The sequence below is a fragment of the Dermacentor variabilis genome, unplaced genomic scaffold, assembly GCF_050947875.1.
Source record: "Dermacentor variabilis isolate Ectoservices unplaced genomic scaffold, ASM5094787v1 scaffold_12, whole genome shotgun sequence".
NCBI lineage: Eukaryota > Metazoa > Arthropoda > Arachnida > Ixodida > Ixodidae > Dermacentor > Dermacentor variabilis.
Window position 1 is genome coordinate 45,775,690 of NW_027460280.1, and position 22,618 is coordinate 45,798,307.

The window sequence follows — 22,618 nt, forward strand, 5'->3', positions numbered from 1 at the left end:
AGCTTCCTACAGAAAAAATTTTGATTTTAGCTGCTCTGGGTGCTCAGATATCAACACTAGCAAGTTGCACGAGTAAAAAAATTTACTGCAACAAAATCATTGAAAACTCTGGATTGGAAGGACACACAATAAGAGGAGTTTCGTTCCTACTTGCGTAAAATAGTGATGCATGAAGTGAGATACTTTACAGATTAGTGCAACAAGAGATATATTTAGAAAATGTCACTTTTAAAAATGTTATGTTCTGCATTTTCATGATGCAACAACCCTCTATGCTCTAATATGTTGCTCATCCCAATGTAATGATTGAATATTTTCAACCCAATGTGTTCATTGGTCATTATTTTCCAGCAGCTTAACATTAAATACAGAGCTTTAATATAAATAGGCGACAAACTATTGCAACTTTTTCAGGCCACTGTCCACAACTAGTTGATACTCTTGCCATATCATTTAATTCTTGGTGAAGCAAGTAATGTGACTAACATACCCTCAGGGTGTCCACTTCTACCTTTGCTCACTTTTCCAGACTACGTACATGCATTTTACGGTCACTTATTCCGTGTGAGAAACATTCGTGGGACACGAAAAGAGACAATGCTGATTGCAGTCGCAGATCACAACCAAATGTGGAAAAGGTGCTTTGCACATGACAGGAAAGGAAAGACAAGCAGCAAGAGCCACCAAGCACATCACAGCACTCACAAGGGCTAGCATCTTTCCTACTGCTCTTTGAGGCAACTGCTATGGGTGCACACTGCACACTAAAGGTGCACACTATGGGGAGCATGTGATCATAGGCATGTGAGATGCTAAATTTTGCAAAAATGCAAGATATTTTCTGTTCCTTTATTTATCTATATAAAAAAAAGAAGTTATGCAGATCCTACTGATTGTAGGAATTAGTTAAGTGAACTTTTCAAGTTCATTATACCGCTGTGGGCAACTGAGTGCCAGTGCATCATGGGACTGCTGAGTGCATGCTGTGTTCACTTCGTCAACGCAGCCCTGTGCCCTAATCAGCCCTGTGCCCTTAATTTCTTCACCCTTTGACATTATCACTTGGGATAAACAATTGGCACATGCTACAATGCAGCCCACTTATAATGATATCAAGAAGAACGAAAAATCCGATCGTTATAACCGATTATCACTATATCTGGACTGCTTTAAAAAAAAAAAAAAAAAAAAAGCTGCCGAACATACCTTCGTAGCTCCGAAACTAAGTTTGCCACTTATGATAAAGAATTGACACTGGAGAAAGAAAGCTGTCAAAAATGAAACTTTCACTTATACCTCTAAACAGCGTGTCAAGCATTAGGCATGCTGAAGTAGTCAGAAATCTGCACCTGCTTTCACGGAAGTTTCAGACTCACAACCACAGTGTGCACAGAACACTGGTGGCTATAATTTAGCATGCGTGAAATCAATGAGTGACTCTATCGACGACAGTGCACTTTTCGTGAATGTTGGGGTTGGTTTAAATGTCAATCTCGTTGCCTCCGTCGCACAACGCTGCTGTCTGTCGTGACAATGATTGCCCTGTCGGAGAACCTTCGCAGAACGAGGCAGAGCTATCGGTGGCCGTATTCTAAAATGGTTTGCTTTGGAACTGGTTCACTCTCACTAACGCCATTAGTCGGCGCTTCGTTTTCGTCGTCCCTTGTGGGCATGGCAACAAATATGTTGCCAACGAATTTCGTTGTCGCCACACAGGTTGTCAATTATCTGAAAAGGGACCCGTCATCTGCTACTAGAGGAACGCCGGAGAAGTGGTTCATTCGAGGGTCATGCGTGGTGATGAGCATGATCTTGAGGGTTGCTAGGGACACCGTGGCCGTCTGCTAGTCTTGCGTTGGCCGGCATGTCGAGAGAGATACCAACAGTGGTTTTTTTGGTTGTGTTGCTGGCGAGCGTTGGCCAAAGACAATGATGTGATGAAAGGCAACGGTGCGACGTGCATGACATGAGCGAAGGAGAGTTCTGAAGGCATTTTAGGCGCCCCAAAAACATAATGCGATGTATTTGTGACGAGCTAGAATATCGCAGACCACAAGATTTAGTAGCGTTGACACTACAACGTTTTTTTTTTGTGACTTAAGTGCTGTGCATGCTATTTTTTTTCCGTCTTTCCTTTTTTTTTGTTACAGGTTGATTTCAGCAGTGTAGAAGCTATTGGGTTGTCGCAACCGTCTGTCAGTCGCATCATTATCACCGTCGCTAGGATCATTACGGTTGAAGGAAAAGAAAAAGGGGTGTGAGATTTCTCTCCACGCTGCAGGAGAAAGCCGCAGTAAAGAATGCTTCCTTGATCGCGGCAAGATTCTCGAAGTTGTGGGATGTGTAACCAGAACTCGCATCGCAATCGTCCACCTTAAGAAGCTCAGCCACGGCTAAATGAAATCCTATTAGAGCCGCGGCCTACACACAGTGAATCGCTTTGATTGCTTAACGTATGGCGCCAAAAAAATGGCTACAAAAAAATTAATTAATAAATCAGCGCAGATAAAATTAAAGCACTAGCTGTCTGTGTCGGAAGCTCAGTTATTACTGGAAATTAAATATGCAAGTGTTGTATACAGACCAATATTTTTTTACTGAACTAGCAACATCCTTCAATTACTATATCGTCCCCAAAGTACAAACAAAAATGATGACGTGACCTTGCGACAGAATGCCGCTCGTTCATTGGTCTCCCTCAGGCCAAAACATTCCACTCTTTCTCCAAGTGACGTCACATTGACATAGCAGCCAGACCAAATGGGTTCCAAAGCGAACCGTTACAGAATACGGCCCCTGGTCTCTGTTATCACGCACTTGGGCTGCCTAGCGCCGGCCCTCAGAAACTCCTCCATCGAAGCACCACCTATTTTATCGCCCGAGCGACGTGCTCCCAGAGTTCGGCCATGTCAGCGGCTGCCACCGTGTTGGCATGTGTTGGTTTCACACATGAGGGTTTTGCCCAAGCGCACAAAGCCCACCGCTACCGTTCATCGGCATGGCTGCTGATTCTAGCCTTCATGATCATGGTGTTCACGGTTTTCAGAATTGTTGATATCATCGACTGCGCGAGCTAGTACTTTGAGTCTTGCAAAATTTGCAGCTTCGTCTCAAGCAACACAGCTTTGCGCATTGTCGGGGCACCTACCACTGCTTCCGCGGCGTATTTCCGCGCTCGCTGAGGAAGAGAGGGAGATTATAGAAAGGGAGCGCAGGCACTGTTCACTTCTCACTCTTTCTTTTTTTTCTTGTCCCTCTGGACGCCTGCAGGTGACGCGGACGCGAAGCAGCTGGTGGCATCTTGTGGCACGCTGCACCAGCTTGCGATGTTCTCCGTGGCTTTCGTAATTGGCGCGCTGGCAGGACGCGATGCGCAGTAATGGCAGCAGATAGGAACTCGCGTAGACAAACCTTTCGCCCCATCTCGGTTAAGACGAACTTAGCAAAGGAAATTTCATCATTATTCTGCATGAAAAACGCCGGTCAAAAGGCAGCATTTCGACCATTATATCCGATATGCAGTGAATAACATCTCATAGCCCTTATATTATTTTCTCATATATATATATTTTCTCATAGCTCTAATGGATAAGTTGCTACTTTGAAGTCAACTCATCGTTATAACAGATATATCATTATATGTGGTATCGTTATAACTGGACTGCACTGTACTAGCTCTTCTCACACCCCCTTCCTCCCTCTTGGTGCCATTCCTCCTCTCGCTCCCACAAAATCCTCTCCACAGTTCAAACACCCATGACCACAGCATCTAAACCTATGGGACGCCACTATGAAAGGTGAAGTGACCCTACAAATGCGAAAAAAGCAACCTCTGTAGCAACCCAGTCCAATCACTAACCAAAGCATCAAAGCCCATGAAACACTCTTTGAACATAAAAAGTGCTGCCGATATGTTAAAGAAGCTCCTGCGAACATGTGAGCCAAATATTATTGCACTGCATACAGCAGGGGATTTACAATCCCATGTCAAAAGCAGTGAAAAATCACTTGCCCACTCCTTCACCATGTTGTCATGCAACGTCGTTGCAAGCAGTGAAGCCCACAACAGCTATTGGATGATTTCGTGATTATTTGAGTTAATATAAGGGGAAAATTAAATATATATGCCTGCAATATCAAAAAGACAGAAAAACCATTTCATCTTTGCACTGACATGACAGTTGTGCATTGCTGTGTCTGTTACGTGTGGCCTCCGAGCTGAAAAGTGTAGCATAGATACCACGGCCGCCACGGGGTGCTGCCACGCGCCGCCTTGGCACCGAGACAACCAACCTTTGGCCAGGGGCGGGCGGAGCATTGCCCCCTTGAACCCCTTTGCCATCTCCCCTGTGTAGCTTCCAGAGCGCTAGTGCAAATGAAACAAGAGAAAAAGTCCCCCCTTGTCGGTCCGATAACTACGTCCAACCTTGCCTGTGCTTGAAGGATTGGAAAAATTTTTGTGACAGGAGATTCACGAGGAGACGTAATTTAATAGTGATGTCATTCTATGATTAGTAGAAAAGTGCTCCAGAACCCCTTTCACAAATTTTCATGCTCCTGAATGAATTAGGGTGTGTGTACATGCACAGGCAACATGAAACTGCTATGCTCACTGCGATTACATATGCTACATGCATACACACATATTCTAGTAGAAAAGAAATTGTAATGAACTGCTATATATTTATAATCGCTTGCAAAGGAAACTGGTCCTCACTTACATAGAAATTGAATACTCTATTGAAAAGCTGTCTTCTATTATTGACCTAATGCAGACAAAGTAAAAAATTAAGTCCACTGAGCCCACCTGTTCTGGGCTCATGTACAGCTGGGTGCCCACTTGGTCAGTGAGGCGTCCCGACTTGCTGGTGAAGAGATCTTCAGAAGGTGCCATCAGTGGGGTCGCTACGACTGAGCCACCTGTCAAAGCGGTCACCAGGCCGAAATCTCCCACCTTGATGGCATCATCCATGGCAAAAAAGATGTTGGAGGGCTGTGCCATGTGTACAGAAAAGGAAGTCAGGGCGTGGATGACAAAACAAAGAATGTCTTTGCACTATACCAGTGCAAGCGAATGGGACACCAGACGAAGGTAACACAATATGGCACTGATCAGCACCGTATTGTGCCACCTTTGTCTCGTGTCCTGTCTCCTAGTGTTGGTTATCACACAATGAAAAAATTGTGCAGATACCAAAGACGGTCAATGTAAGTCAATGGCCAAACACTTCAAGAAAGCTAGTATTCACTTTTTTTAAGGGATGGTGCACTTGACAACATACGTCTGTTGCAGTGAGGATACTTTGGTAGTGTTTGTTGTTTTATTGCGTAATTCTGTAGAGAACAGATCTCCTGCGGTAGTATAGGTGGACAGCATGTGTGTCTATGACAGATGGCGTTTGGCCTATGACAGAGGCATTTGTCAATGAACTTACCCCACAACACGAGTGCACGCAGGCAATTTACACTGGCATTTTTGTTCAAAAATCTGATTGCCAACCAACGACCACTAAAACAGGCGAAAGAACCAAAGAAAGCGATTTGCTTTAACAAGCCTAAAGCCATGAGTTAGAAGAAGGTTTCTAAGGGTGAGAGCCCAGTATATTCTCACTACACAAACAAATTTGAGTGCCAATTTTCAGCTGACACAATGTTTCCTTTTGATTGCTAAGCAGAAAAACAGTAGCATTTCACTGGGCCTTTTGTTTCAAAATAAAAGTAATAGAGATGCTGCACAGTGAAACGTGCAGTCCCTCTTTACATTTTTCCACATCAGTGAAACACATCCTCAACAAATCAGAATTGAGTTTAAATGAGCAGTGTGCGCTTTAGTTTTTTTTTTTTTTCGCTGTCTTGCAAATGATTACATGTGAACACTCAGTAAAGTTGCACTAAAGTCATATTGCCACCTTGTAAGGTAGTGCAGACATTGCAGTGGCTGTGGCAAAAGTTCTAAAATGTTCTAGAGGCGTAAGTTTAGAAATAGTATGCATGTGTTTTTTAATTAAGTTTATAACAAGTGACATAACGAGGTAGCATTTCAAGTTTTTCAGTACAGCATATAGCTATGAAATTATGTCTCCCACTCACAAATGTGTACAATAATTTTGTTGTTTCTTATCACAAATGCCACTGTAGAAAATGTTGCAGTTCCTTCTGATAAAATAGCTTTAACATACCAATGCACTCTGCACTAGTGTGGCGCAAAACTTTCTGATGCATTTTTACAGGCAAATCTTCAGTGTTTAGCTATTTCTAAGGCCCGCAATTTTTGAAGTGTGAAAGAGTAAGTAAGCCTTCCTTAAGTATTTGATGCAATAAAAAATGCATAGTATACTGTACGATCTCGGTAAATGGAAATCGATTAAGTGGAATTACCACTAAAACGGAACAACAGCCCTAATGAGTGGTTGGTAACTTTAGCTCGGGCCCAACTCTGTTGCCACCTATTCAAATGCATATAAAATGCAGGAACGCTTTTGTGAGATAACCACTGGACAGATTTTAATGAAATTTGTAGCACTTGAAAGAAAAAGTTAAATTCTAGTGACAGTTAGAAGCAGAATTTGGATATAAATCTTGAATATTTCAAAAGGAATGAATAAAGGGAAAGAGAGACATCCACCCAAACGTAGCTAAGTGCTACATTATTAATTACCTCTCTACAACTTCCGGGTTCCCGCAGAACTATTACTTCAAATTTTAAAATGAATTTTCAAAAATTAGTACGTTTAAAAAAATAGGAGCACGAAGTTTACAAATTTGCAGCTCTGCACCAAGAACAGATGGCACAGTTCTGTAAACTGCATTCATTAGAGCATCCAAAGCAGACAAATTTGATATATCAATTTATATTTTATGTGAATTTGTTGCGTTGCTAACAAGAGATTTGAAATAGTCCTACTCACATATTAGTGGTCTGTTTGAGAAACATGTATAACACATCAATTTTGTCGACTTCATGTACTATTTGATGCAATTCACAGAATTGTGTTATCATTTTTTTATTCCTGAGTTACGGAGTTGTAAACTTCACAGTTTCGTTTTCTGAAAGCTTTAGATATTGAGCAACATTTATTAAACCACTGATGACATAAATCCAAAATTCGCCACCAACCATCACTAGATTTTAATGTTTTTGTTTATATGCAACAAACCTAATCAAATTTGGTGTGGTGGTTGCTGAGAAAAACGATTTCTCCTTTTCTATGTATTTAGATAGGAGCCCCTGAGCTAAAGCTTCCTCCTAAAGGGCCCCTCACCAGGTCTGGCCATTTTGAGCTGACAAGCGCAGAGCGTACATTGAGCGATAATGATCGTGTCTGCAAAGTATTACATCGCTACGCGCCGCAGAAAGATCTGAAATTTCAAACCGAACGCCATTTTTCCTTCTTCTCGCGGCCGCTGCGCTTCAAGCCAGATGGTGACATACTCGTGTCCCTGCGCCTACGTGAAGACGGTGGGGCCTGTGATGTATGTGTCACGCGTGATCCTCGAGGTCCGGTATGGGAGAACACAGTAAAGGAATTTCGCTTGCGTAGGCTAGACGGGGCGATTGGAGAGAGTGTCTCGCTTGGCAGTGGAGCCTGCCTGCAGAAATCATGGGATCGCGGCACTGAAATATTTCTATCTCGGCTATTTATGAGCCGATTTGAAATATTTTTGCGACAGAACGCTCCCTAGAGGACACGTTAACGACTTCCAGTGTATAACCAAAATTTGCTATGGGGCCTGGTGAGCGACCCTTTAAGGCAATGCAAAAAAAAGTTTGTTAAACAAAACCACATTTTTTTATTTTTTTAACTCCAGGTAAGCAGAACTAAAATATTACAGAAAATGAAGCTGAACAGCCAAGCTCAGCACCACAGTAGCAAGAATCATTGTTTGCCCTTTCCTTTTTGGGATTTCTTGCCAGTTTTCTATATGTTATCGCTAAGGTGGCTTTTACCGGCTTTGATTGGAACCATGTTTAGCCAGCCAACTATGGTTAGTGTAGTTCTGTCGTGGTTGTGGCTGATTTATTTATGCTGCAATTCCCATTATGATTTTAGAAGGATTGCTAATACAATCAAACCTTGTTATTACAAAGTTGAAGAGGGAGCCGAAATTATTTTATGATGCCCATTACTTCATTATATCCATTATTACCATTTATTGCAATATATGCCCAATGGGGTGCACAATTGTAAACACGGAAATAAGAAGACAGCTTTGCAGCCCACGAAACCGCTACACAGCCACGCACGCAATGGAATAGGAATAACAGAACAAAAGAATTATTGACGTGTGCAACACGCAACTTAGCACCTGACCCTGCGCCTTTAGATAGCTGCCTTCTGTTCCATTGTGCAGGCCTTCCGTGCCGGCTTTCTACTTGGCTTGTGGTGGTAGAGCAGCACATGGCACACAACAAAACGCTCCGCTGTGTGATCGAGGTGGCAAGCGGGCTTTGCCTCACTGACTTGGCATGGCTGGCTCGTGGCCTCCGAGACTGCACCGATGCTAGTGCGATCTCTGAGGCCATGCCCGGCTGCTAGCCCGCGCGGCGTGTCACAGGGAGAGGGATAAGCGAATGCATAGCCTAGGTGTGATGCCTGAGATTGTGTCTGGAGGTCTTTGAGGCTAGGCCCAGCTGTGGCTGCCTTGCACAGCGCGCCGTAGGGAAAGAGAGATGTGAATGCACTAATATTATGCACTGCTGCGCGTAGCCAGGCAGCATGCCACTACTTGTGCGTGACCCCCCGAGATTGTGCTGGGTAGATCTCGAAGGCCATGCCCCGCTGCAACTGCCTGCGCCGCACACCGCACAAAAGTGAATGCACTAATCTTTCGCACCGCCATGCATAGCCATCCAGCATGGCACAGCTCGCGCAGCCAGACATGCACAAGAGAGAGAGGTCAGCGCAGAAGTGTGATAGTGAGCCAATGCTTATGCAGAGATTTGCAGTTATGCACGGCGGTGCAAAAGAGCAGTGTTGCTCGATGACGTATTCAACGCAGGTACGCTGGAGTTTTGAACAGCTGCAGCGAACGAATGCCGAACCCCATGGAAAGAGATGTAATCGGCGTGCAACGGTCGGGTATTTTTTCCCTTCGAAGACGAACCTAGTTCGTTATATCCATTGGCAGGCCAATTTCACATCAATAAAATAAGGTTTTAAATACATGTACCGCTATGGGGATTTTAAGGGGAATGTTATTTCTTTGTGATATCTGTTATTTCATTATATCCCATTTCATTATAACGAGGTTCGAGTGTAATATATTGGTTACTGTATTTACACGATTGTAAGTCGACCCCTTTTTTAAAATTTGAAAGTCTGAAGTTGGGGGGTCGACTTACAATCGAAACCAAAACATGGCCCCGCCAAAAAAAGCCATACCAACGAGAGCTACAAGGTAGTTACAATTTTATGTTTGCTCCATGGCCCTACCCATATCTTTTAGCTATCCCGCGTGTTTGTTCGCTTTTCGGAAGGGTTTTTCATTATTTTTGAGAGGCTTACAGTGCATGCAACACTCATGGGGGGGGGGGGTGTTGATAGTTGATAAAAGCGCCGCTGTTCCCATTTGCGGCGGCACCCTCAGAACGTCGGCGCTTGCGGGGAGTATCGGTAGTTCATGGAAGAGCAGACACCGCTCGCGGGTTTCTCTTTCTCTGTTTAAAGGCATTGGTATTGGTTTGACTAACTTCTTGACGCGCTCCACTTCGGCTACGTGCTACTTCTACGCTTCCCCAGTCGTCATGAGTGCTGCAGGCCCACTAATCTTTCGGCACTCGTTCACAGCAGCGTTCAAGAGGGCTGCCATCCTTTACGTCGAAGAAACAAATCACTGCGCAGCGGGCCGCAATTTCGATGTTTCTAAACGGGTGGTGCGAGAGTGGCGACTGCAGCGAAGCGAAATTTTCACCTGTGTGACGGCAAGTGAGAAATTTCCCACTTGCCGAAGTATGGACGCTTTCCGGAGCTATAGGCTAAGCTTGCGGCGTACGTCGCTGAAATGCATGATCGGTCCCTGCCAGTGAAGTGCGACGTGGTCATGAAATAAGCTCGGACCTCCGCCTTAATTTTAAGGTTCTGCTCCGCCGTGAGTACAACGAGTGGCTGGCGGCAGCAGACTGCGAAATTACGACAACCGGACCTGTCAAAAGAGCCTCCTTGACGGCTGTGTGTGGTTGGGTGCATTTGGCGTGGGCTGCTGTTTTGCAAGATGTCCTGGTGCGGTCGTTTGCCAAATTTGAAATTTCGCTGGACCACGACGCGCTGTGGGACCGCAGCAACGATGACGATGGCAGCACTAGTGAAGACGAGTAGTCCAATGACCATGTCAGCTACTAATAAATTTTCGTTATCGAATGCGCCCTCGGTTTTTTTTTTTTTTTTTTTCCCGGTCAAGCGATATAGGGGGGTCGACTTACATTCGAGTCGACTTACAATCGTGTAAATACGGTACATTAGGTTACATATAACACATTACAAAGTAAGTACAGATTACAGCAAGTTAAAAAAAAAAAGAAATAATAGCATGAATGAAACAGACTTCGATGTCATGTACAAATAGGAAAAAAGCATTTGTTACGGTCAATGTGACACAAATAATGTTATAGTAGGTTGTAGGACCTGAACATTTGTTAGACCATTAATAAGTGACCATGGAAAAAAAATTTAACCCTCGAGCCCATGAATCAAACCAGAGCTTGCAGTTGTTGCTTTGTGTTAGCAATGTCGGTAAGCTGGGAGTTGCTGTCAATTTGCTTAGCATTTTTGATGACGGCACAGAAATGCCTGCCCAATGCACTTATGCTGGAGATGAAGATCAAGGTTATCAATGACTTTGAGAGAGGTTGCTTCATTAAAACAGCAATTAAAAAATTTATTTGTAATTATGTTTTGTGCTTCTAGCACTAGTGCTTGTAAAAGAAGCTTTGTAAAAAAAGCTTTGTAAAAGCTTGTAAAAAGAAGCTTTGTAAGAAGATCTGCTATACCTATTATCTAGTGTTGAGTATAAGCCCTTTTCAAAAAGGCATCTTTAGTGGCCTTGGGCACAATTTTTTCGGTAAATCGAACTCCTGATATATGGAACCGATTCCCCCGGTCTCTTGAAGTTTCATTTAACGAGAGTCCACTGTACAACAGAGCCCGACATAGTAAATATTTACCAAACTGAGTAAAGAAAGATAGAGGGCAGTGGGAAGAAAAGACACATCACTAGACAAAATATCCCTTGCAAAAAGCAGACAAGACAATATAAGCAGAAAGAACCGTGACATCTTACCACCCCTTTTGTTTTATTGGCAAACAACATCTGAGCTTTTCGCTCCAAATGCTGAAGCATGAGAATGTAAACAATAAAAAAACAAACTAACTAAATGTTCTTTTCTAACTGAACATTTAAAGCATTTATTGTATCTGAGAGCTGTCATGCTTAAACACATGACGAGTAAAGTTTTTGAAATGCCAACACACCTTGAGATCTCGGTGAATCAAGCCATTTTCATGGACATATTCCACTGCACTGACGATCTGGTAGAATATGTCGAGAACAGACTCATAGTTGCGATCAGTAGAATGAGCATGCAGCCATTCTTTCAGGCTTTCTTTCTTGCATAGCTGCATCTGCAGGCCACACACAACAAAAATCAAAAGAATATTGAAAGCTTACTTCATGAAGATAGTATTCACCACTTTCTAAATGTCATAAAGCATGATGCACAAAAAATCAGACAGGTATGTTGGAATGCATGCAAGTTTTCCATTATAGTGCTGTAAGAAAGGGTTGTTTCAGCACGAGTACTTATTCTAAAAAAAGACAAACAAAACAGTTACTGCAATTACTACAGCCTTTGTTCTGAAGAACAATTGTGACATATGTCTATGCTGTTAATGCATGAAAAAATTCGGCTTTGTTGTTTGAATTCGTGAGTACGACATGTTCACAGGCTCATAAACACTCAACAGTACCTGTGCAGTGCAACTGCATTGGCTGCTGCCATCTGCTATTGCTTGCCTTTCAGCCTTCTGTTCTTAATAGCAGATGACATGCTTGTTAGCTTATAAAAAGCACTGTTTAGATTTCCTCAGGAAACTGACGTTTGCCAGAGACGCAATGGTTTTAGCTTCAAGCTAGAAGAAAACATTAGTGCTGCTGATAATAAATGAATATTTGACTTTTGGCCTTATAACTAACCACTGTAAAGGGTCTATAGTGTGAATAATCAGGCAGTAAGAATAAAACAAAAACGTTAACTTGAACAAATGGATAGAAAAAAGAAAGAAAGAAAGACAAGGTACAAATACAGGCTGTCCCAGCTAACGTTAGCCAAGACGTTAAAGTAAGTTAAATGTTTTAATAAAGATCGTGACTTCTAATGTGAAAGCTTTTATTGCTTACTAAAACAGCCCTTTGAATCCTTTTCCGCATGTTATGTCTTTTGCAATTATTTTTAATCTGCTTTACTCGGAGTGTGCAAAATAGAGAGTGCCGCAAGTTTACATGTCTGTGCACCGCAACAGTAGATGCCTCGAAGGTGATGATAAGGACGTAACTTTGTTACTTGCACAACTTAGCAAACGCATCATCATTGCATAGGCTGCGACCCTCAGTTGGAACAATATGCTCACGATTGGTGGAAGCCAACGTGGAAAGCTTGCCGCTTCCAAGCTATTGCAGAGCCAGGCAATGAGTGGAGTTAATTCCTTTAAATAGTTTTTTGGGGCACCGCTGTCATGGTGCGCAGGTATATAAACAATTCGGCATTTTCTGCATTGCACCTGTATGAGTAGAGCGCAGAAAAAATGATTATGCAAGACATAGTATGCTGACAATGACTGAATGTGAAGTTCTAGGGTGCAATAGAAGCTTTCTTAGTAGAAGACATGCCCATTACTTGCACGAAAAATCGAAATGTATAATTAATGAATTAAAACAAAAATAAATTAAATAATTTACATTACAGCGCATATTGCAATTTACGAATTACAGCCAGTGAGTTTGCAAAGTATATCCACTTAAAACAAATTTTCAGGATGACACCAGTTTCAAGATATTAATTCCCAAAACGTGCAACGAAATACATGAGTATTCCAGTTGTTTTTACGCCTTAATGCATAAAACGGCAGTTTGTTGAAAAAGTAAGTGCTACAATAGTGCATTTTTACTGCAAGTTTCATGATGCATATCTCAAAACTTATGCGATCCCAGAATTCCTTGCAAACTCACTGGCTACAATTCAAAATGTGAAATATGTGCCGTGAAGTCACTAATTAAGAAGTTAATTAGTGACTTTTTTTTAATTCGTTGATATTGCATATCAATTTCTTGTGCAAGTAATGTCCAACCCTTTGAGTCATTCAGCTCAAGGACTGTAAGTACGCTGTCTGCCATGGGCGATTTATAAAAATTCTGTATGGTAAAGACAAAATGAGAGAGAGAGAGAGAGAGAGAGAGAGAGAGAGAGAGAGAGAGAGAGAGAGAGAGAGAGAGAGAGCACCCAGTAGATTGAATCAGTTCCTTTTTTCTCATTTCTATGCCTTTCTGCACCTTCATGTTTCCAATGTGTCTACTTTAGGCATCTTTGCAATAATATTAGGCAAAGTGGGCTACATATATGTGACTTCATAACTTGACACAAATCCCTCTGATGCAGCATGTTCTTGCTGCATCACATAAAGTTCATTGCAGGGTATTATTCATGCACTATATAAAAAGGAAACTTGTATGCTTTTTTTTTTAAAATAAGTTTTGGAATAAATATTTTGAAACAGCAGTGTAGTCTGAAGCTACACTAATAAAGACGAGTACTAAATTAGCACAAAATAGCAAATGAAATCAACTAATAATGAGAAAGCTTCAACGTTCAAGAACTTCACCAGTTCATGAGAAGTCAAATACAAAATAACATATAACATGCACTATATGTGCCATGTTTAAATATACATATGCACAATGTGCCATGAAAATATTAAACGACGATTCACATACAGTTCATGTTCTATGAAAAACGAGAGAATATTACTGAAATGAGACCAAAAAGCTTTTGTTTGATAAATTCATTAAGTTACCACATCATAGGATACAATTGAATTGGCCATTGGTAGCAGTGCAAAATAATTTTTTGCACATTTGTTTTGTTTTGGAAAACTAACTTCAAAATTGTTTTACTGATCTAAAATTTGCAAACATACTTTTTCACCAAAATTTGAAATGTCACCCGGAGAGGCCTGGCTTATAAACAAATTAGCACACATAAAGGGCACTTATACAGGGCACTTCTTTATTCTTTCTAGCTGCATCAAATTTTAAGAATTAGCACAATATCACTATACTTTTGATTCCGGAAGTATGCTAACATTCATTGAAAATTATTGTGAACTGTGATTCTGATCTTGTACTTTACTATGTTATATACCTGTCTGTTATTTTGGCAAGCCTGTATTATTATACGTTTGGTCGGGTGCATTTTTTCTGTAACTACCCCACTCCTGCTTGGGCCATTCCTTGGCCTGCAGTATTTTCTAAATAAATAAATAAATAAATAAATAAATTCATTAATTAATGTTATGTGTCCAGATTGGCAGCCTCTATATTAGCGGTCTCAAACATGCGGCCTGCAGAACTCTCAGGTGTGGCTTGTGTGACCCCACTAAATAGTGCTCTCCCTCTTTCCCTTCGACTGTGCTGCTGACCATTTACTGACTCGCCCAACTCTCAGTGCTCCTTTTCATAGCGAAGTAGATGTAGTAGTTCTCAAGCTAGAAAAATGCAAATACTGGTGATGAAATAACCAGCAGAGACTTTCAAACCAATAATAGCACACTAACAAGATTAGGTATGACAAAATGTGACTGCGGTCATCCTTCTGCTCGAAAGTAGGTGCAGGTGCGATACAACTTTCCCCACAAACGTATAATAAAATGAGCTGGTGAGGCAAATGCAAAGGAAGACATGTGCAGAAGTGCCCTTGCCTCCGCTTACATAGCAGGTAGTTTTGCAAACCGCCATTTCACTGAATCATGTTACACCCGCACTGACCCATCGGCAGCAGTGTTCAGGATCTGTGCTTGCCCATTGCACCGCTCGTTTGTGTGTGCAAGCATACAGCCTGCTACATGATGCTAGAGTGATGCAGTGCACGCAACACAATAGACTCCACCAGAAAACAAAGGCCAAATGGTGTTGGCAAGTCACCGTGAAAAACGGAAGACAGAAGCAGTAGAAGTGTTGTCACGGAACAATGATAACGATGATGCGCAGCGAATGGCAAGAACTACCTGGAACCATGTTGTAGCACTTTGCTGAACTATAGGTCCACGGTGACGGGCGAAACTTTGGTTTTAGGTGCCTTTATACCATATTTACTTGCATAATGATCGCACTTTTTTGTCAAAAAAATTGACGCAAATTCAGGGGTGCGATCATTGCGCAAGTTAAATTTCCCGAAAAAATAAATTTTTTTCCATGCCGCATTTGCTGCAGGATGACAACAGGTCAACAAATAGGCGGCTGCCGCTGTATGTAGTGCGGGACACCAAAACAAAAATGGCGGCCGGCGGAGCAAGCCGAATGCGCCGAACGTGATTTTTTTTCTTCTCACGAGTACATTATGTGCATTGAAACAGTTTCTTCCGTACTAGTAATGAATAATATCATTAATATCGGCAAGTTTGTGGCAATAACGTAGCCATCTCCACTTTGAGGGGACAGAAACAGATGGGCTCGCTTAGCGCTCGTCCCGTGTTCCTGCGTCGTCCTTGCATTGCTCTCGCGCTATGTATGCCAGCTTGCGCGCTTAGCTGCCAGTGACATAGAAGCACATGGCGGGCATGCTGCGGAAACTGCGGCATTTGTCTTTACTACTATCCTAATACGGCAGGTTTCCGCTAAGGGTGGGAGAATATCTTAGCTGTCTTACAAGCGTCGGCGTATGAATAGGGTACACTTCTAACGTATCAGTGCAAATGTGGCTGCTATCGTTGCCGCTCGCGGTTTGTTGCGTGCCCACAAGTGCAGACAAGAATCGAAAGGCGCCTTTTTTGTTGTTGTTTACCACAACCATTATAAAGCCTACACATAATAAAGGCATGTTTGGTTGTAGCTTTCTTTTTGTCACGGAAGTGCGGAAAGTGATGAAAGGAATGAAATGGGGCATCTGCTTAAGAATGTTTGGTGCGTGCAGACCACTTGGTTTGTCTTGAAGAGTCCTTCGCGTAGCATTCGACAGATGGTAAGCGCGATTATTATTAGCTAGACTTGGCACACGACATATAGCTGCGGAAAGTTTGGGGTGCGATCATTACACAGGAAATAAAAAAAATCTAATTTTGACGACAAAATTCAGGGGTGCAATCATTATGCGAGTAAATAAAGTAATTTTTTTTTCTTCAAATTTTTGCATCCCAATACACGAGAGTGGCTTATACACGAGTAAATACGGTATACATGCCTGAATGTATAAGTAGACTTTCACAGGTGGTGGCTCAGTTAGTGACAAACTTTTTGGTCGGTCGCCATTTTGCTTGGGTTTAGAGGAAGATTTTGATATGGACTTCTCCTTGGCATTGTTGGAGGAGCGCTCAAACTCGATCAGCGAGTCATCTTCATCAGTGGTTGCATACGCAGAGAAAGGTATGCGCAAAGAATGGTCATCTGAAGTGTGGCGATCAGTGGTGATGCCACTCGATGAAGAATTCATAGAAGACAGCCCTGCACTGTTTCTGAAGTCCCCAAATGAAAACTGGTCCTCAAAAGGCCGCAACGGGTTGAACGGGCGTGTGGCATTTCCCCAGGAAGAGTCCTTTGCAGTCGATGTGGTAGTCTTATCAGAGTATGAGAAGGATGTGCATGTGTCAAAGCTGCAAAAGAAATGAAAACATTAAAAAAACAATAATGAACTGTAAAGAGGATAGCACATTCAAACAGAGCAGAAGTTAGCAGGCCACATTTGTATCAATTGTATCAATATGTTGTCCCACATAGGAAACCTGTTGGTCAATGTGGTCATATTCTCTGCCCTTTACAGTTTATCTAAGAAGCATACCGGTTCAACCCTTGCCAATTTGGAGGACTAAATAGGTAATTTGAACTTCACATCTGATCTGAACCAAAAAATGGCATCAAAGTGTCATTACCTTGGCGGTATACAGTTGAACCCGGATATATCGAACCCACATATAACGAATTATTGTGTAGAACAAACACATGTAAAATCCTTTTAAACAAGTTTTTTTTATAATGTTATTTTACATATCAGATTACCTATATATCGAACTTTCTTGTGATCTTTTTCAGATTCGATATATCCTGGTTCGACTGTACTTGACAGCACATTAGTTAATACCAGACAAGCACCAGAGTGTGGCACGTGTGTGGAAGGCTCCAAGTGTGATGCTGAATAAGCTCAGCAAGAATTATGATCAAAGCCTTTGTTCATCAATGATACCTCCTTAAGCAGAAGATAATCTTTCACTGGGAATAGAGAAACAGCAAAATATTTTGCCTGAATTGGCTTAGCAGGGGAATGCGGATGCAGATACACAGCTGTAACTAACATGGCTCTTCACCTATGCAGGCTGTTCAACAACCATAGTTGCATACTGTAATTGCATACTATAAACGACAGAGTCCCCGGCTCTCCTCAGCAGGCTTATTCATCAAGAAACCAGCGGTAGGAGAGGTCTTGGTGCACAAAAATAAGAAGTTCATAAGCTGAGTGTGAAAAACTAGACAGAGGAACCAAAAATCATTGACTTATAAAAAGTGGCAACTAAAAGCATGTGAGCAACTTTTAGTTGTTCATTATCCTCTCAGTGAAACAATTAAGGCAGGCATGGCTATTTATTGCAAATTGCTTTGCCACATAAGCTTACTTTCTCTGAAGGGTTAAAAAAAGCTACACTCAAACCTCGTTGTAATGAAGTTGAAGGGGGAGCCAAAATTACGAAAGACTATTGTGCTGGTCTTTCGCACCCGCTTTCCACTTGGCTTGTGGCAGTAGAGCAGCACGTGGCACACAACACAGCGCTCCGCTGTGCAATCGAGGATGCAAGTGAACTTCACTGCACCAGCTTAGCTTGGCTGGCTCATAGCCTCCAAGATTGCATCAATGCCAATGCGAACTTGGAAGGCCACGCCCAGCTGCCAGTTCGCGTGGCGCGCCGCAGGGAGAGGGAGAAGTGAATGCACGGCCTGGACGTGACCTCTGAGATTGCGTTTGGGAGATCTCAGAGGCCAGGCCCAGCTGCAGCTGCCTTCACGGTGCGCCGTAGGGAAAGAGAAAAGTGAATGCTGTACTAATGTACTAATCATTTGCATTGCCACACGCAGCCACGTACCATGGCGCAACTTGCGCAGGCTTGCACATGACCCCCGAGATTGTGCTAGGGAGATCTCGGAGACTACACCCAGCTGTGCCTGCTTATGTGGCGTGACGCACAGATGCGAATGCATTAATTTTTCGCACCATTGCATATAGCCATGCAGCATGGAACAGCTCAGGCAACCAGGCACGCACAAGAGAGAGAGGTCAGTGCAGAAGTGCGATAGTGAGCTGCTGCTTGTGTGCAGGTGCGCAGCTATGTGCGGCGGAGCCAGTGTTGCTTGACGACATGTTCGACTCGGGAGTTCTCAACTAGTGCGACGAATGAGCACTGAACCCCATGTAAAGAATTGTACTCAGAGTGCAATGGTCGGGCATTTTTTGGTTTTGGAGATGCATCTAGTTCGTTATATCCAGTGGCAGGACAATTTCACTTAGTTAAAACAAGGTCTTAAATGCATGGATTTCTATGGGGATTTTAAGGGGAATTTTATATACTTTGGTACATCCATTATTTCATTATATTCCATTTCGTTAATGTGAGGTTCGAGTGTACAGCCCAGCTATAGAATCTGCAACGACTACAGCATTTACACACAGAAGCTAATGCTTTAGCTCACCCTCAAGGGCTGGCTAGGGAAATGACAGAAATTGCACATCCGGAACAGTCGATTGGTCTTTACTTCCTCTAATAGACAGTACGGTCCTTTACACACATGGCCAGGTGTGAACAGTGTAAGAAAACAAGTGCTATAGTGTGACTAATGCACGTGACTGGCAGTGTCATATACTTTGGAGGAATGTGTAATCCTGTGGGTAAATACAGACTTCCCTGGGTGTTGTGAGCATACAAGAACACCTGCTCGACATCAGCAGCGCATGTGCTTTTTATCCAAATGAAACAATCCTGACAGGTGTGTTCTCATACACTGATGGAAAGGTCTATACATACCACACAGGTTGTTTTCGTGAAGAAAACAGGTGACAAATAAATAAAATGCTGCCTTGGAAGCTGCAAGCTGCCCCTAGTACACACCATTAAGCTCAAGCTGTGGAACTGTGACAAGAGATTGTGATGTCTGCAGGAATTTTTATTGGGTTAACTTCAGATTTCTCACCCCTCCTCTACCATAAAAAAAAAAAAAGAAAAAAAGGGACTAGGTGGGGGAAGAGGCATATTAGAGTTAGGCTATGACTTGGGATATTGAGCCATATTCAATCACATAAATATTCTAACATACATATATCAAATTTTCAAAACAAATTAATCATATAGAGCATGTAACAAAAAGTTATTAGACTTGTATCTGAAATCTCACATATGCACAACCTTAGCAACCATTATTTTTGGTCCAGGGGAAAATTTCCTGCGAACTTTCGTGTATGCAATTGCAAGCACCATCTGCCTGAATGCAAGAGACCAAAAGGCATAGACAAATTGAAGATCATTCCACCTTTGTGGCAGTCAAGTAACAGGAGTGTGAAACTCAAACCAACCTTCCACGCCACACATCATCCTGGTGTTCTTGCCACCCTGGAGGTGGGCTTTCCAGCCAAGCGTTGTAGTATCGCACAATGCCCGAGTGATCCAACTTGGCCAGTGCCTTTGCCTCCCTCATCACCTTGTCGCGAGCCTCGGGGCTGCAACAATATTGCACATAAATTTAACACTAGTCAAACAATACAAACATGACAATAGCAGTTGACAACCCCATTATAACAATTATTGGTTGTAACAATGGAATTTTCGTGGCACCTGAATACTGTTATAAGTGGGTTTGATTGCATCAGTGTGTATGCTTATAACGAATATTGAATATAATGAAGACATTTTCATGTCAGATGCAGCTTTGTTATAACAAGGTTCGACAGTATTGTTATTTGGCACAGAAAGATGCTGAAATGGCATGAGATGACTCACAGTACTAGGTGTCAATGAGCCTTTTGATGGGACTAAGCTTTAGCGAAGTTATAACTGGGAAAACATATGAAGGAGAAATGTATCAGTGAGGTTCTACCGTACTGGAAACCCTGTTTAAATAATTTGGTTTATGGTCTTCATAAAACACATGCCCATCAGGGTGTCTACCAAGAAGACATTTCCAAACTGCCCAAGTTTTCCATGTTTTCTCTCAGTACCGTGATTTCCTGGTACACGCGCAATTTACCCGGGAGTGGACAGAACGCTCAGTAAGAAAGACGAGGTTATGTGGAGGAAATTACAGACAGGGGTTTTTCCAAACCCCGTATTCTACAGCAAGTGGCATCCAGGAGTATTCAGGTCAAAGTGCAAATTCTGTGATAAGGCACCAAATCTGGTTCACATGGTGTGGACATGTCCGTTTAAGCATGATAGCTCACGCACTCTAGAATCCTGGGAGGCTTTGCTCTGCAGCCCAGACCCCAACGTCCAGCAGGACATCATCGGTCAAGCCCTTGCTGCTGCTGTGTCTCAAGGTATTCTGGCCAACGGCTAGGGGAGAAGGGGGAGAAGCATTTCTCTCCTGACGTTCATTGACTGGTGTTTTTAGTAAAGTTGTTCCTCCTCCTCCTCCTCCCTCAGTGCCTTTGCAAAATTCCCTGAGTGATGCAGAACTATGCTTTATGTCAAGACGGGCTGAAACCATATCACCCGATGTTGTCACTCTCTAGTAAGCATATGAAAATTTAAAAAAGAAATGACTTAGCCCAATTTGAATACTAAGGAGTAGTGTTCATGTTATTCAAAAAGAGAATAGAAGGGAGGGGTTAGTAAAATACACAGCAAATAAAATGTATTCGAAAAAAATTGCAAATGGAATCGGACATTTTCAAATACGAATAAAAAGGAGACGCATACAGAAGCAAACATTTTCGAATATGAGCTACTTCTGTCAACTGATAGCAAGCTCAGTGGTATGAGGCCCGAAATTTGTCACAATTGAGATTCTCTCTCAGCAGCTCGTAAGCCAGCCTCAACTGTCCTGACATACTTACTCTCAGCCTGCGCAAAACGCCTCAGTGTTGTGTTTCACTGCTTTAAAGTGTTTATTTTGGTTTGGATGAGGGGCGCCTGCATCTCGGCGTCAGCCAACACTTTGTTTTTTGAGCTCAAGCTCCTTCAAAACGGCGGCAGCTTGCTTCCTTTCCCATTCATTCCTCAATGCGTAGGTCCTTTCTGTTATTGTCTTCCTTCCGCCACTCGTTCGCCCCACAGACCATTTGAAGCATCTTCTTGGTCAGTTGCACAGTCCGCATTCGATTTTGCGAACTCCCTAAGGGCCGCGAAAACGTCCGAAATATCACCCAGTTGGAAAAAATAAATGCATGTCATTTACTGCCCTTAAAGGCTCAAAGCACCACAGGCAAATTCGAAAATGCTCTGAAGGCCTGTTGATACACGTATTAGGCATATTGGTGCTCGTACCGTGACAGGGAATACCGGGTGCACGCGTGTATAATTAAGGAATACATACTGTGTCCTGTGGCAATGGCCCTTTCCCACGCTTGTTATGCTTCACTGCAATACTTTTACACATGCTTTACCAAGTAACATTTCTGTACAGAGGCGAAGCTGACTTTTGGGAACCGGCATTTTGCAACGCACCGTGTTTTCCAAGCTTCTATGCCAATCGCGAGGACCACAAAGGCGGAGTCCGTCACATTGCTGACAGCAGCGAATTCTTTCAATAAAAAACACGGCACCCACGGCAAGAAGCTTCATAGCGAACGTCGAAGCAGCTAGGTCTAGCATTGCCGCAGTGGTTTCTACGGCTGCCAGCGGATCTGCGTGCGAGAGCGCCGGTTCGAGGCGGCGAGGTAATCAAAATGACAGTGGTGGTGGCTTTGATTAATGCCGTTTTGGACCTGCAGTCATGGCAAAACGTCGAAAATCTGATGGCGAAGAGTTCTTACGTTCGAAATTTCAGATGTTCTGATATATTGATCTATGGGGTACGTGGTGGAGCCGCGAAGCCGTCCAAATTATTAGGAATGTAGAAAGTCGGTCATTGACTGTACACTGGCAACTCTGCCAGCCAACGACAGGGCGTCAAAGACGATTCATTACGATTCCTGTCTGTTACTCGAGCCAGCGTTAATTACCACGACTTTTGACCCTTTCAATAAAATTACAGCTGATTTTCCCTGATAATGGCACAAATTCCCCGAGTTTTTCCAGACCACTCAAAATCCCTGAGAATTCCCGGTTTGCCCGGTTGGTAGACACCCTGCCCATGCCTTAGCTCACTACCAGGTGCCCTCTGCTTTTCACTTTCTTTGTTGGCAGTTGGATTTTAGTACTTTTTTTAGTATGTGCACAAA

The 22,618-nt window shown here is 42.8% G+C and overlaps 1 protein-coding gene across 1 annotated transcript in view; it reads right to left on the minus strand.

Moving 5' to 3' along the window:
- LOC142566027 (eukaryotic translation initiation factor 2-alpha kinase 3-like) overlaps positions 1–22,618 on the minus strand; it is a 93,714-nt gene that overhangs the window by 24,412 nt on the left and 46,684 nt on the right. The window contains exons 13-16 of the mRNA XM_075676722.1: positions 19,814–19,957; positions 16,445–16,853; positions 11,469–11,618; positions 4,808–4,993 (exon numbers count right to left, since the gene is read on the minus strand). Of these exons, the coding sequence (XP_075532837.1) occupies positions 4,808–4,993; positions 11,469–11,618; positions 16,445–16,853; positions 19,814–19,957 (889 nt within the window). The remainder of the gene's footprint in view (positions 1–4,807; positions 4,994–11,468; positions 11,619–16,444; positions 16,854–19,813; positions 19,958–22,618) is intronic.